Source organism: Penicillium waksmanii (assembly GCF_028829765.1).
Source record: "Penicillium waksmanii strain IBT 27052 chromosome Unknown utg000004l:1.0-5674109.0:1.0-5678898.0, whole genome shotgun sequence".
Taxonomy (NCBI): Eukaryota; Fungi; Ascomycota; class Eurotiomycetes; order Eurotiales; family Aspergillaceae; genus Penicillium; species Penicillium waksmanii.
The window spans coordinates 2,556,437-2,571,642 of NW_026643251.1; the positions used below are offsets into that span (position 1 = coordinate 2,556,437).

At 49.6% G+C, this 15,206-nt stretch overlaps 4 protein-coding genes across 4 annotated transcripts; 1 reads left to right on the forward strand and 3 right to left on the reverse strand.

The window, feature by feature from the left end:
• Nucleotides 1-265: 265 nt before the first annotated feature.
• Nucleotides 266-5,320, reverse strand: N7481_003757 (ABC transporter ATP-binding protein; the record flags this gene model as incomplete). Its single annotated transcript, XM_057262976.1, has 3 exons — nucleotides 266-3,315; nucleotides 3,401-4,346; nucleotides 5,309-5,320. 3 exons carry the CDS (start codon nucleotides 5,318-5,320, stop codon nucleotides 266-268), a joined length of 4,008 nt encoding a protein of 1,335 aa, XP_057124637.1.
• Nucleotides 5,321-7,060: 1,740 nt separating this feature from the next.
• Nucleotides 7,061-9,014, reverse strand: N7481_003758 (uncharacterized protein; the record flags this gene model as incomplete). The annotated part of the gene is made up of 3 exons (XM_057262977.1): nucleotides 7,061-7,306; nucleotides 7,365-8,806; nucleotides 8,990-9,014. 3 exons carry the CDS (start codon nucleotides 9,012-9,014, stop codon nucleotides 7,061-7,063), a joined length of 1,713 nt encoding a protein of 570 aa, XP_057124638.1.
• A 1,088-nt stretch (nucleotides 9,015-10,102) lies between these two features.
• N7481_003759 (uncharacterized protein) lies at nucleotides 10,103-11,695 on the forward strand (the record flags this gene model as incomplete). Its single annotated transcript, XM_057262978.1, has 1 exon — nucleotides 10,103-11,695. One exon carries the CDS (start codon nucleotides 10,103-10,105, stop codon nucleotides 11,693-11,695), a length of 1,593 nt encoding a protein of 530 aa, XP_057124639.1.
• A 1,963-nt stretch (nucleotides 11,696-13,658) lies between these two features.
• On the reverse strand, nucleotides 13,659-14,870 carry N7481_003760 (60S ribosomal protein eL19; the record flags this gene model as incomplete). Its single annotated transcript, XM_057262979.1, has 5 exons — nucleotides 13,659-13,802; nucleotides 13,959-14,109; nucleotides 14,254-14,523; nucleotides 14,687-14,735; nucleotides 14,825-14,870. 5 exons carry the CDS (start codon nucleotides 14,868-14,870, stop codon nucleotides 13,659-13,661), a joined length of 660 nt encoding a protein of 219 aa, XP_057124640.1.
• Between the last annotated feature and the right edge of the window lie 336 nt (nucleotides 14,871-15,206).

Genomic DNA, 15,206 nt, shown 5'->3' on the forward strand with positions numbered 1-15,206 from the left:
AAGCTCATGCCGTGACTAAGTCAACTGATCCTCGGATATAGTAGGTCTGGGTAATTTGATTACTATCAGTGGAGTGTTTAGTAGCGCTCAGGAGTCTAGTCGTCAATTTTATCTCTAGTGGTGGAAGTAAGCAAGTGATATACTAGTAAATATTTCCAATCAAGGCATTTTCTAGTTGAAAGGAAAGACGAAGCCGAATAAATAAATAGGTAGAAAATATAACAAAGCCTTGCAAAACACTGCAGACAATATATTTCAGCTTCATCTAGCTGTCAAGTGACTGATGAACCACAGCCTCGCGATACATCTCGCTCCGCTCAAAAAGCTGGGCATGACTCCCCTTATCAACACAACAACCATCCTGAATGAGGAAAATCTGATCCGCCCGGTAAATAGTCCTCAGCCGATGCGCAATAGCAATAACGGTAGTTTTCCCAGCAAGCCCAGCCAACGCGTCTTGAATTTTCTGCTCGGATTCGCCATCAAGAGCACTCGTCGACTCATCAAGTAACAACAATCCCGGTCGTCGAACAAGTGCCCTGGCGATTGATAGACGTTGACGTTGACCTCCTGAAAATTGCTTCCCGTGGTGTGCACAAATGGTTTGGTATTGTTCAGGTAATGATGTTATCACGTCGTGGATCTGGGCTAGTTTGCAGGCTTCTTCAATCTCGGTTTGCGTCGGTGTATAGCCTGGTCTTGCACCTAGGCCGATGTTGAAAGCTACAGTTCCCTCGAAGAGAACGTTTTCTTGCGGAACTATGGCAATGTCATCTCGGAAATCGGATGATGCAATTTGTGTTATATCTTGGTCGTTGATGAAGATGGATCCAGAAGAGGGGTAATAAAATCTTTCGATCATGCTGAAGATGGTCGACTTTCCAGATCCACTTGGGCCTACTAGAGCATAAAATCCACCTGGTTTGAAGGTAATGTTCATCTTCTTGAGGGCCGGGATATGTGGTGAGCTGGGGTAGGAAAAGTCTACCTGGGACAGTGCGACGCTAACTGCTGTATAGTCATTCTTATTCCCAGTTGATGAGGTTTCGGGGAATTTGTTTGCTTCAATGTCTGAAATCAAAGCCATCCCTGTCTTTGATGGTGTGAGAGCATAGCTATCACCAAGGCTTTCTTCAGCAGAATTTGTATTGACAAGTTCAACGATCCGGGATGTAGCCTTGCCTGCTTTTGAAAGATCTGGCGCGAGAGCAAGCATCTGCCCGCAAGATTGCGTGCTGAACAGCAAAGCTGGCAGAACGATGAAGAATTGAGTCTGGGAATATAGTCCCGAGGCAATTTGCTTGGAGCCCCACCAGTATGCAAGAGCACTGATGAGGTTGCTCACACTGAACGCGGACGCCAGCCAGAAATTACCCCAAACAATTGCTTTATTTGTGTCCTGGTGTGGCTTCTGCATTGACAAGAGGAATTCTTTGTAAAGTTGTTGCTCCAGCGAAAATCCCGCAACGAAGCGTAAATTTCCCAGTGCCTCCACGGTGATCTCCGTGGCCTTGGAGAAGGCTTTCTTGTGTCGTTCCGCAAACTGACTTTGTGTCCGCAGCTTCATCACTCCGGCCACGAGGAGAATAGGTATGGTTGGTACAAGGACAATTGATATTTTCCATGCGACCACAAACGAGATGATGATACCCGCGAAAAGATTAACGGCAGTTGCAAGGAGAAGGCCGATTGTGGTACCGGTGATTCCACTCAATGCCGATGCATCGCCTGTAATAAATGCGACCAGAGCTCCGGAGCTTCTTCCCTCTGAAGTATGCCACGTTATCGTTTGACTGAGGAGCGATCGGAGTGAAGCGACTCGGGTTCGATATAGTATTTGGTCTGCAGCCCAGCCGTATGCACAGCCGCCGATAACATTTGCAAAGAGTTCAACGATTCCGACAATAAAGAACATGAGGCCGAAGAGATTTCCACTGTGCCGAATGTTTGCGGTGCCCTTGCATGGACTGAGTCCTCCAACAGTATTTCCGAACAAAATCGCGTTTGAGCTATGACTAGCTCCGATTATCACCGACATGAATAGGCCAAGCACGATCAAAAGGAGGTTGGGTCGAACGAATGCGAAGCAAGTCTTTGCAGACAAACGTTTTGATATTTGAGGGGATTTTCCTATCTTTGAATCGGTGATGCTTTTCTCCGTTTCAACCGCAGCCGCTTCCTTCTCATCTTCCAGGAAAGGAGGCTGATTCCTTTCCAATATCGTCTCTTTCGATAACATCCGTATTGGGTCTTCGGAAGTTGGATCACAATCCCTGCTAACAGAGGTAGACCTTGAAGAACCGATATCCTCATTATCCACCTTTTGTTGACTGACCATGGCCGCGTAAGCGCTGTCACTCTCCAACAGTACCCGAGGAGGACCTATTTCCACCAAGCGACCTTGCTGTATAACAACAATTTGATCTGCATCCTTGACAGTAGCGAGACGGTGTGCAATAGACACGATTGTAACCACTCCAGATAGTTTCGCTAAAGCAGCCTGGATTAACTTCTCACTCATCGAATCCAATGCCGCAGTCGCCTCATCCAAAATCAGCACTTTAGGCTCGCGAACAAGAGCACCTGCTAGAGCAATACGCTGTCTCTGGCCACCGCTAAGTCTGCCACCTGATGTGCCCACCTGACTCGAGATTCCAAACTGCAAGGCCTGGATGAAATCGAGTGCATTGGCTCTTCCCGCTGCGCCTTTCACCAACCGAACGACTTCGGCAACTCTAGGCTCGCATTCAGTAAGGGCCTGCTCTTCAGAACATCCGGATTGAACTTTGTCGACGAAATCAGTCAAGCTCATGTCCAAAATGACTTCAGCGAGATTTTCATGTCCAACAGATCCAACTAGACCATACGCAATATTCTCCAGAATCGAGCGGTCCAAAAGTTGCGACTCCTGTTGCACGAATCCCATCTGGCCTCTTAGATTCGCCACGTTGACTTGTCGAATGTCTTGCTCGCCGATACAAACACTGCCTTCGAGTGGGTCATAGAACCGTTCTAAAAGAGCGACAATTGTAGACTTTCCACCACCAGATGGCCCGACGATAGCGGTATGCTGCTTTGCAGGAATTGAGAAGCTCAATCCTTGTAAGATTGGTATTTCCGCTCGTGCAGGGTAGGTGAAATGAACATCTTTGAAAGTGATATCGTGGTCCTCTAGATTGGCACTGCGCTCGCCAGCAGTTGATGTCCCGTCGATATTAGAACCCCGGTTGATCACATTTAATAGACGACCGGATGCAGCCGTAGCCGCACTGAAGACATGCATATAAGGAGATACCTGGCTGAAGATGAAGGTTGCTATGCGTGAAATTAGTCAATGAGCTCTGGCCTAGGTTGGTAACATCTTTGGGATATTCCAGCGACCGAAACAAAAAGAACTCACCATCGATCAAGACAAATATGACAGTATACACAGCACCGACAGAGACACCGTCGTTCAGACCATCAATCGAGTCCGCAATCAAATGCGCACCTTTCCAATACGCCAATGCATTCGACGAATAGACTATAAAGAAAAGCGTACCCATCTGCGCCGCGTGCACAGCAGCTTTCTTCAAGGCATCCTTTCGAGACTTCGATAGATGCGAAGAAAAAAGGTCTTCCAATCGTCTCTGGGCGTTGAACGCATGTACAATCTTCATGTGCGACAAACTGGACGACGCGATCGAAGTTGCCAAATCAACATTCTTACCCACTCGCGTCCCATACCGTGATGCAAGATGCCCTCCAATCATAGCCATTGCGAAAAAGCATGGAATCGCCGCGATCAATATACCCGCAATGACGGGCACCTTGATAAAGGCCACAACGTACGCAGTGACAAAGTATGAGATAGTAGCAATGTAAATGCCAACTTTTTCAGAGGTACCGGATTGCAATGTTTCGATGTCACTGACAAGTCGCGAGATGACTTGGCCCGAAGGCAGATTGTCGTGAAATGCTGCCTCCTGACGAATCAAGCTGCGGAAGTATGACTTGCGGTAACGACGCACTAGTCGTTCGCTCACAAGGGCCCAACATGATGCGTAAATGTAGATGGCGGCGAAATTGAAAATGGTGATGTAGATCAGGTATAGGACCTTTTTTCGAACGGAGGATGGGTCGTAGACCGTTGTCGAGCATGCGACTTCGTTGAGCTCGTTGATGAGCTGACCCAAAACCACACCGAGTAGTGGTTCCGGAACACCTGCAGCGATGGCGAAGAAGGTTCCGACTGTAATGAGGAGAACGTCGATGCGGGTGTAATTCAGCGAGAAAAGCAGGCGGACGAATTTGAAAGCAGTTTTCAAGTCCTTCCATTTAGGAAGGAAATTGACCACTCGCTCACGCTATTGCGGTGTTAGCCAATTTCTAGAACATCCAAAGAGTGAATTAGTACCTCTGTTTTCACTCGTCCTCCGAACCCCATCTTCCTATACGGTAGGGACTGAAGAGTCTCCGATGGTTGCAAATTATTCTGGACGCAGATGTCGTAGAGGTCAATGCATGGGCTTGAACTTGAGTGAGAAAATAAAGCCTTCCTAATACGAAACCACAAATGGGCGCTTTCTTTTTTTCCCGCGGCATGGAATTTACCCTTGCATTGTTGTCGCCATTCAGCTATTAGGTACGCACTAGCACTAACTAGATGGACCAGACTATTCGAATACTGCAGTCAACGTATTACATGACCAAATTTACAGCATCGCCCCCTTAGTGTGACTTAACGCACGCTTTACTCCACAACATCTCGGGCCGTTGACCCTTATCAGATGATCAGATTATCTTATAAGTCTTGGCTCTGAACATGTGGTTCTTGCTTAAACCTCTTTAAGCTCAATTTCGGTGGTCAACGTTACATTTCTGTGTGGGTCCATCGCGACATTAGGGAAAACTTGTAATTTTCATTTTGTTCAGCTTGCTTGGCGTTAAAGGGGCGTCAAGCCTCCCGCTGAGAAACCGTCTTTCAATTATGACACCGTCTCGGAGGTTGGCCGTGAGAGTATCTCCCCGGAGTGCATACCTGGATGGGTAATTCATTCTCTAGGCTGTCTGCTATTCATCTCAGGGCAAGAATCGGACACTAGGCCAAGATATTGGTGGTCAATATCACTTCCTTTGTGACTGAAAACGCCTTGGGGCGCTAAGACATGATAATCTATGGGGCTTCGTGCACCTCTATTGTCCTCCTCAATTCGTGTTTTACTACTTGGCGTGTCCAACCTTGGGCTGGACACGCATTGCCATGCTCTTTAGTAAAAATATGAAATACCGAAATCAAAGAACGAATAGTAGAACTCAGAGCTATGACCATCATCAACATTTTGGAACGATCTGGACACTTCCACGCCTGATCTGAGATCCTTAGCCAATACGGAGAGAACGGAACTCGCACATTCATCTCCAACTTATGACTCAAGAAATATGCCACTGTAATGAGCGTCGATGTGCATTTACCTACTTAGAAAGAAAAATGATACGGGGTGGTCTTGTTCAAAGTACTGAAACATGCCATACCGGATGCGCAACCCGAACGGGCGTGGAGCATAGGGCGCTGTAGGGTTGCTGTAGGGCGCGGTAGGGCGCGGTGCATTTTATTTAATATTGGTCAAATCAGACAAACCATTCAAGCTTAAGACAACACCATGGATTTTCAGATAGCCGCGGCATTTTTAACTTTTTCACGGGCTAGTAATGGCTTTTGCAAAAACGTAGCCCCAGAATGAACATCTGGGCTCCACCGGGTGTTTACCTATCACGGTTTGCTGATGGATCATCTGCTAGTTATCACAGGGATATTAACTCGATTTAGCCCGAGAAGCTATAGTCATATATTCACTAGGATGGAGTCTTGACGGTTTATTCCGACATCCGGGCTGGATTTAATTTACAATCTTGGAATAGCGTCAACTAGACGGAATTATTTCCTCGCCGATGATTGTTTTCTATAACTAATAGATAATGCTCAACTGCCTTAACCTAAGGTATTTACTGTCACCAATCGGATCCGTCGCCAGGTAGTTAGAGTCCACATATACTAGTTAGTAGGTAGTAACAGTGCAGACCTAGTATCAAGAATGCTAGCACTTCAGGAACGGGTATTCCCGATGGCCAAGGCCATCCATAGCCATGTCCTTTCTGCGAAATTCAATCCTCGCTTACTCGTAAGAAAATATTTTCTCTAGTCGATTCTACGTGACACATTCACTGCTTTTCGGGGTTCAGTCAACTCCCGACTCTGGTGGAGTTGGTTTTGGGCACCCCTGCATTTTTGGCAGCATATACTTTTCCTTTCCCTTTTCCTTTTCCTTTTTTTGGAAATAGGGAATCAAGTACACCCATTGCCGCTAGCGATTTATAGTTGAACTTTCAGAATAGAGGATCTTAGGGAGAGAGGAAGAGAGACCATAGTAATGAGCATTGTACATAACATTCCGTTGAAGCCGGCAAGCCTCAAGCATCCAGAATGCCATCCTTTTGCCCTAGATAGTAGCAGCCGCTCTCTCCAGCACACTTTCATGCTATTCGCCCTCCGATACACAGACCTCAACACATTCTTGGATTCCAGGTCATACATTTAGCTTAGATCAAATAACTTGAAACCCACCGGGCACCTTTCAATGATACCAGTATACCTGCAGCACTAGTAAATTAGTAAATAGAAGGCCAACTGCGACTGTCGTGATCATACAAAAAGTAATCACTCCAGCCGCAGACTTGCCCTAAGGAACCTTGGACTGTCAAAATCAATGGTAGTGCGGAAAAAATTGAATTTAGAAATTTGATCTATGTACCACGGCATCATCGGGACCTCGAGGCGACATACTCGAAGTAAACGCCGATGACAGTCCCCAAGCTCGCACTGACTGGGGAAGGGGGGTGCTATCTAAAATCGAAGCCGAAGCCGAGCCGTCGCGAGTCTTTTCTCTTCTCTATGTACATGATGCGCCGCATATGGGAGGGGGAAATATGTGTGTGAAATAAGCTGGGCAGTGCCGCTTTGAAAAAGAAAAATCAACATGAAAAGATAATGAAACCCTGAAAATCTTCAACACGTGATCCGCTAGATCGTTCTTAGCTGGTAGTGGAAAAGAGCCCAGACACACTTCAATCCCTCCACGCGCTCGGTGGAATCGAAGAGGTCGTACCATCTGCTGCGTTGGAGCTTCAGAACGTGCCAGGGGTGCTCTGCGTCGGCGGAGTCGGCAGGGATGTCACTCTTGCCGAAGGTGAGAATCTCCAGGTACCGTTTGTGGACTCGGAGGTGCAGGATGGAGATGTGGTGGTTGATTGACGAAACCATGTAGATCTAGTGCGAAGGAATGTTAGTTAATTGATGCAAAAATTCGAGGGCTGCCAGAACATACATCATCATAAACGCTGTCCGGAGACTTTCCAATCTGTTGGTATCGCATGCGCTTATCCCACAGACTGGCTCCGGGTTGCAGAATCTGCCATTTTTCACCACTAGAGAGCTTGCGCATTGCACTCGGGCGGCGTGACAACGATGTCACGAATGGGTGCTCGAACTTGTGGCGTTTGCGAGCACTCTCGACATCGGGGACAGGTACTGGGGGCGGAGGCCTGCTTTCCTCGAGTATCTCTTCCGGCAAGGGCATCCCGTGCATTCCCAATCCCTGTCCCTTGACGAGGTCGTCCAGTATCTCGTCATGGGACGCGCCGCCAAAACGTGGGGTGGTTGTCCACCACTTCCCTTCTCCGGGGCGCATCTCAACCTCTCCTTGGCGAGCCCGTTCCTGGGCCGCCAATAGCATCCCACCGACTTCACGGAACAAATCACAGACCTCGCCGATCCCTGAGCCCGGCTCATCGCCCATGGCTCGGAAAGTCGTCTCCGGGCGACACTGGGCGATGAGGAGGGGTCCCTCCAGAATGCCGCTGCGGGCAATTGTGCGGTCTCGTGGGGATCGAGCTGCCTGAAAGGACTGCCGCACCGGGAAGAGCAAGCTCTTGACCGTCAATCGTGGCGGCAATGTAGGTACACAGACCTGGCATCCGAAGGGCCAAGCCGCCATCTCCACAAAGGCTCGAATGGCCTCGTCCCGCACGTCGTCGGGCATCTCCGTGCCAGATCCGATACGGCGGCCGGTATACCTCATCACAGTGGGATGAGACACTCCATTGGTATCCGCGGGGGCCTCTGATTTATCCACGTCCATCGCTGAATCCGTTGAGTCGGCGGCTTTGTCCGTCTGCATCTTGTCCTCGTTGGCTTCGGTATCCGATGGCGGCGGTGTCGGGCTAGCAGGACGATCGAAGTATTGATCAAGACTGGTGTCCCAGTACTGAGCCATTCGCTCCAATCCCGTCCAAAATTTCCTGGTCTGGGTGATGCGAACCCGTGGGCGCCCCTCACGTGCGGGCAGTCGGGCCATCTCGCGGAAGGTATCGTCATTGTCCAGCATCAATTCACCTTGGAGGGTCTCGAAGCGTTCCTTGGGCGGATAAGGGAGGCCATTGCTCATGACTGGCCGTGGGGGTGCCTCACCACCGGGCAGGATCTCCGAATCATTTTCCCAGGGCAGCGGAGCGACAGACGGAGCCTGGTCCTCGGGGAACATTTGTTTGACATCGACATCGGTCTCGAGTTGCAGATTCAATGGTTTAAACCTGTTGAGGGAGATATCCTGGGGTCGCTTGATGGAGGCCAACTGGCCGAGGAGTTCTTGGAGAGAGCATTGTTCTTCGGATACCGGATCGGGGAGGTTGTATACGGGGAAGTCAAGCGGGGTTGCGGCGGCGGGAGGCTTGCGTTCTTTCTCGGGCTCCGAGGAGGCTGAAGGTAAGGCTGTTTAGAGGGGGGAGAAGTTAGCAAGGATCATCGAATGATCATAGGACACCGTGATAAGTCTGCAAATGCACCAGATTGGAACGAGCGCCTGCATTGCTTCAGCAAGCAGCAGGGGAGGGTACAGGTACATTCACCGGTACCGGTACGGGGACAGGAACAGGAACAGGGACCGCCACTTACCCAAGCCAGGGCCCCAGCCGAACATGGTTAGATAATCTGCAAAGAGGGCATACAAACGCACTCACATGCTCTGGGAGAAGAGGTCGGGGGAGAATGGAGGTGGGAGGTGGCGGATGGATGGTAGTGGGAGTGGAGTGGAGTGGAAGTGGCAGTGGGAGTGGAATGTTATTTGGAGGGGACGTCAACTGGGCTCTGGGTCAACTGGGTACTTTTGGCAAGTGCGACTCTCAACTCTGCACTCTGCACCTGCCCCGGGAGAGCACCTGCCAACATCAGCAGCAACAACGACAGTCATCAACATCAACTCACGCTCTTCACTCCCTTCTTCCCTTCACTCCTTTGGACTCCTCACATTCATCCAGCACCCCGAGTCACCATCCTTACGAACCCCCCTCCCCAGCTGTCCCCAGCTGAAACGCCCAGGTTGGACCAGTCCATTACACAGTGCTTCCAAATCACCTCTGTTTCGCCCAATTACTCGATCGACACAGAAACAAGCAGAAACGGCTACTTTCTGCAGACTATCACATTTTCACACGAGCAGGGGTCTGGATCATCCATGGTGCCCGGTATCCTGCCCTCTCATTGGTCCAGGCCCACAACACTCTATTAAGCGCTGCCTACCCTCACACACGGGGAAGCGCCAACGGTCCAACTTGAAACAATAGATGATACTAAATGATACTAGATGATACCCTGAGTCCCCATGACCCCGGCTCCGTATAAAGTATCCCATTCTCTAGAAACTTTATCGAATTCTTTTTTGGCCCCTTCTGCATCTCCAAGTAAACTTCTTCAAGTCCTGGTCGTGATTATGGTGATTCTCGTGGTAGATCAACTGCTTTGTTGTAGAAACAAAGTGAAAGAGTGGAAAGTGTGGGGGCTCGCACTCTGTTGACTCCAGCCTGGGTAGCTCCTTCCCTTTGTTCCCCAAGGTTCCCCCATATACAAACACAAACGCTTGCTTTATTTGCTTTTCACTTGCTTCACTTCACTTCTGCCTTTGTCTTCTACACCCCTCGACCACCTTTTGACTCTTTTGACAAAACTTCTCTACCAAACTCGATTTCCATTGATCTCTTCCCTCATCCTTAGCCTACGGGCTAGTTCGACATGTTGAATGACTATTCACTTTCGTCGACCACTTCCATCGCGGAATTCACTGGCGCCCAGCTGGGCACCTCGACCAATGCAGCCAGCCTGGTCGACTTCACTTCTTTCCTGACCGAGACGATTCATCCAGTTTTGACCTACACCAAACAAACCACCATCTCCAATGATCCTGTCACACAGTTCGTGACCTCGGAGTTGGTCACGACCACACACTCGGAGAGTGTTCAATCGGTGACGGTCACTTTCACCAACCTACCACAATCTCATCTCCCAGAGACACCCTGGGCAGAGAACACCCAGTCTGAAACCAAACAGGGAACCACGCTGCAAACGCCTTCTCCAACTCATCTCGCCTCCTCGGTCCCATCATGGACCAGTGATACTACAATCTTCCCCAGTTCAGAATCGCAGGCGGAAGCATCACCGGTGGGATCAAAAGACCCCAATACTCACACCAGTGAAGCACATCCCATGCCACTGTTCACCATCACACCAACCTCAATTCGGCCAAGCTCAGCAACTGCCGGCGCGGCAATGACCACTCATTCGCCGTCGCAAAGCCCGGTTTCCGGCAGTGACCCGGGACTTCAAATGGTCACGAGTAGCCTAGAAGGCACTAGCACCCAATCTTCTTCTACACTTTCGACTCCATCATTTGTCACAACAACAACTTCTTCCTCTCCAGTGGGTGGTCAATCCGGCTCGTCGTCAGATGACACCCATAGAAACGCGTCCCACACGGTGGGCACGATCGTCGGCTGTGTCGTGGGCGGGATGGCTGTTTCATTTTTTGCCCTATTGGCATGCATCCTGTTCGTTCGTCGTAGACGACGAAACAGTCCGCATCGACGTCTACACAGTCGGCAGACGCTGTTGCGAAGCGACTCCGATAACTCTGCCCGTGCCTTCCTTGATGGCCACAACCCTCAGCCTTCGTGGCCAATCCACTACGCATATGCGACCACACCTTCAGGGTCTTTCTCTACTCCGGCGCGAAAGTTGTCAGGCACGGGAACTGGGCCCAACTATGGATTATCCGCTGCGAACAAAAAGCTCGCACTGGACAGCTACATCCAGAATGGGGACCATCAACACTCCATCGGGGCACCCTGGACTGGGTTGAGCTCAAGGCCCACGATTGAAGTTTCACCTCCATCACGCAGTGCGTCGATCTATTCACGCCAGTCGTGGGAAGATAGACTGGAATCTCTCGAGTTCTATCACAATGGCGAGCTTACCCTCCCGGACGCAAATACCACCTACCATCACGGTGGAAGTGTGGAAGCAAATCGTAATCGAGCGGCCGAAAGTTCTACTGTCAAAAATCTCGCTCGTGGCTGCCTGGATGGAATGGGTGCCACAAATACGTACTATCCCAGTGGTGGAAGTACGACAACACTTCCCGAAGCCGGATATGAGACGCCTGGCACCAAGCACCTCGCTACACCCAAGAGGCGCGCGAGTATCCGCAGCAATCCGTTCGATCTGGAATTCCCAGCAAGCGCGGCCTCCTGGGAATATCCAGAGTCGGGGCTTCAGCACCCGCTCCCACCAACTGAATTCCCGAATTCTCCATGGGGTGGACGATACTAGTGGTGGGCACCGTAACGATGTCTGGAAGGTATTAATGGGCAGCCTCTCGATTCGCCGCTCTATTCTCTGCGTCCGCACCTTCCTTGATGATCGCATGGTCTGTGTGGTGGTGAAATTAACCCCCCTCTTACACTTACTTCCAATCTCTTTCCTTTTCATTGTTCTACTCGGCGGCGGCGGTCTCAAGCGATTTTTCCAAATACCCCCTTCCGTACTTCCTACGTTTTACGATTGTCGACATTTGATTTATTCTGAAATACTTTGTGCGATGCATCACGGTGGGCCCGCATTTGATGTCTACGCATTTTACTCGGAGTCGGAGAGGATTCGATTTCGTGTAATAGGATTGCACAATTAAATTCTGATTTTATCTTTTAATTCTTCCTCCTTACTACTAGTAGTAGGATTTAGTAACTAGCAGTAATATGCACTATCCAGCCCCATGGCGCACTTGCCTGCATTCCTGAGTGTACGGGTTATGGGCGGGCCGAAACTTACCCAACCCCAGGGCTATCATCCACCCCTGTAAACCTTGGAACCCTAAGCATATCCATACATGCCGCAGAAGTGTTTCAGCTTTATACTCGGGCTCTTTTTCCTTTATACCTCAATTAGGAAACATGTCCATGTCTATAGCAAGCGTGGTTCAAGTTGTCAATGACTACGTGAAAAGCCTTCGAAGGGTCTGTGCTTTACTCTCGATTTTAGGTTGTGGATGTGACATCACTGGCTTAGTGACCTATAACCTTGAACTTGAATTTTGCTAGTAGTTCACTCGGCCAAGGTCTTCAATTTGAAAAATATATCGTATCTTTGACTAGTTCACAAGTGTTGCTGAGGTTACTGGCCGGTACTGGTGGTGGGCGTGTTGAGTGGGCCTAAGTACAACTCGGGGGTCATCAGTCGGGTTTGTAGACATATATATCGAGGCACTTGATAGTACCTAGGTAGTAGTACTATACAACACGACTTGCCTAGAGGTTAAACAGTACTAGTACTAGTAGTTGCCACTGGATGTTCTTTGAATAGGTACCTATAACCTCCAATGCTATGAGGAAATATACACAAGTATGCGCTGCTAGATACGTGACAGAGAATATAGCCTCAGGGCCCTTAAGTGCTTCACGTGAGCTTGGCGTAGAAAATGATACGCGTGGGGATCCACCTGCATAGGTACTATAATGAGATCTTGCATGAGATGATGCTACTACTATGTACTATTACTGGTATGTAGTTTGTAAAGAGCCTCCATAGTAGGTAGCTGCCAATCCCTTTTCAGGATAGACGGTGCAGATACCATATACAGATCATCAGACTTGGTATAATTTTATGCGAGATCAGATTACCCCAGACCCTGAACATACTACTTCATCCACTGGCAGGCGAAATCTACAATCTCTCCAGTTCTACGGCATCGGATGGGCATGACCGCAAGGTCCGGAGAAAACCAGTTGATCAAATGTTACTATACGCCGAAGAAAGGAAAGTTTTTTAGTGTTTTTTTGTTTTTTGAAAAAAAGAATTTCCTTTCGCCTTCAAGTTCTCGTTATCAACAAGATAAAAAAAGGGTTGGTTTGAGTATCACGTCATCATCGCATCCCCCCCGCCGACACTTCGACACAGAGACAAAGCCCGGCGAGAGGAAGAAGTTTGTTGGAGGGATTAAAAAAAGCAGCTTGGCCCGAACGTAGTAGGAATTTCCATGGATTCATTTCGATTTGGGTAGTGTGGGTGAGAATGATTTGGGGGGTGAAGAGAGAGAAAAAGAAAACAGCATGAGCCGTTTTGCTTTTTTGGAAAATCCCGGAAAATAATGAAGAAACCCCCAGAAGATTCGAATAACCGCTTTTTTTAAGCACAACAACCCCTTTTTTCCCCCTTTAGATTTCCGCTTCGCCGAACAAGAGAGCCTTTTTCAAACAATTCGCAAAAAAGATGTTTTTGGTTATTGTTGGAAAAGGATTTACTCCTCAGCGGCCAGGGCGTTGCGCTTGGCCTCAACGCGCTCGGCACGGCGCTCACGGAGAGCCTTGTTCTTGGCACGCTTGGCGTCCATCTCCTCCTTGAGGACACGCTCACGGGCGCGCTCAGCCTTAGCCTTCTGGATCTATAGTGTAGAGAAGAGAGCGAGTCAGTCTTTTTTTCTTTCTTGTGCATCGTGGGGTACGATGGATCGGATTCCCAGTGGGAGAGGGAGAGAAGGATTGTGTGGGTTTGGGTGTGTGGTGGTGGCGGGGAACGGTATTCATGCGGAATGACTTACGTGCTCGACGAGGGCACGCTTGTGCTTGAAGGTGTTACCCTTGCTCAGGTGGTAGAGCTCGTGGTACAGGTGCTTGTCGATCTTGCCAGCGGCACGGTAACGGACGAGGAGACGACGGAGAACACGCATGCGGCGCATCCAGAGGACTTGGCTGTAGAGGGGCGATATCTGTTAGCAACCGGTGATTCCTCCAGCTTGTATTGTCCACCGGGCTTGTCTTCCCCTCCCCTCCATGCGAGGAAGGAGGGGGGGAAAACCCGGGGAGCAACGGGTGATTCGAGAAATTGTTGCATACCTGGGCATACGGGCGTCCTTGGTACCCTTACGCTTACCCAGACCGCGGTGACGACCGATGCGGCGGGCCTCGTTCAGCTCACGGGCGCGGGAGCGGGAGTGCATGGTGACGGGCTTGCGGATGATGAGGCCATCGCTGACGAGCTTGCGGACGGTCTGGCGGGAGTTGGCGTTGGAGATCTCGGTCATCTCATTGGGGTCGAGCCAAATCTTGCGCTTGCCGCAGCCGACCACGGAGGCGGCGAGGCGCTTCTGGGTGCGAAGGTTGACCCTGGATAGAAGGAAAAAGTCGAGGTCAGCCTTTGCACACACACAATATCATGGATCGTTTCCATTCTTCCACCGCGGGGGGTTGATTTCGACGAGGACGAGGGGGGGTGATGAAATCGAATGTCGGGTATTCTCAGGAAATGACCGTAGGAGGTGGCACTCACATCTTGATGTCGGCGTATCGACGGTCTTTGGCGGATGATGTTCGTAGCGCTCAAACGTGGAATTCCAGACGGTGAGGAGTTTGGGGCACAATCGGATTAGCTAATCTGCCGTAAGCGAAATCCACATTAGGGCTGCACCCCTAGCCCTAGGGCCCGATCGGGTAATCCATTTCAAGAAGGCCATGTTTCAATGATTTGCCAGGGAATGAATAGATCGGGGACGATAAAAGAAATGAATTAAGTCTAGGATAAACTGCAGAGTTTCTTTTCTTCTGGCTTCCTCCCTGGTGCAATCGTGCAAGTGCCATTCATGATGCTGGTATCTAAAGATCTACGAAGCACGTGACTGGCGAAGTCTGCCAAGATCACATGATATCAAATGTAACCCTTTTGGGAAGGCAAGGTAAACTAGTACTCCACGCCGAGTAGTACATATACCTGACTTTATTATAATGTCAGGATAATTGAAGTGAAAGACCCGGCCAATGGTTAAATACTTCATGCACGACTTAATAACCCA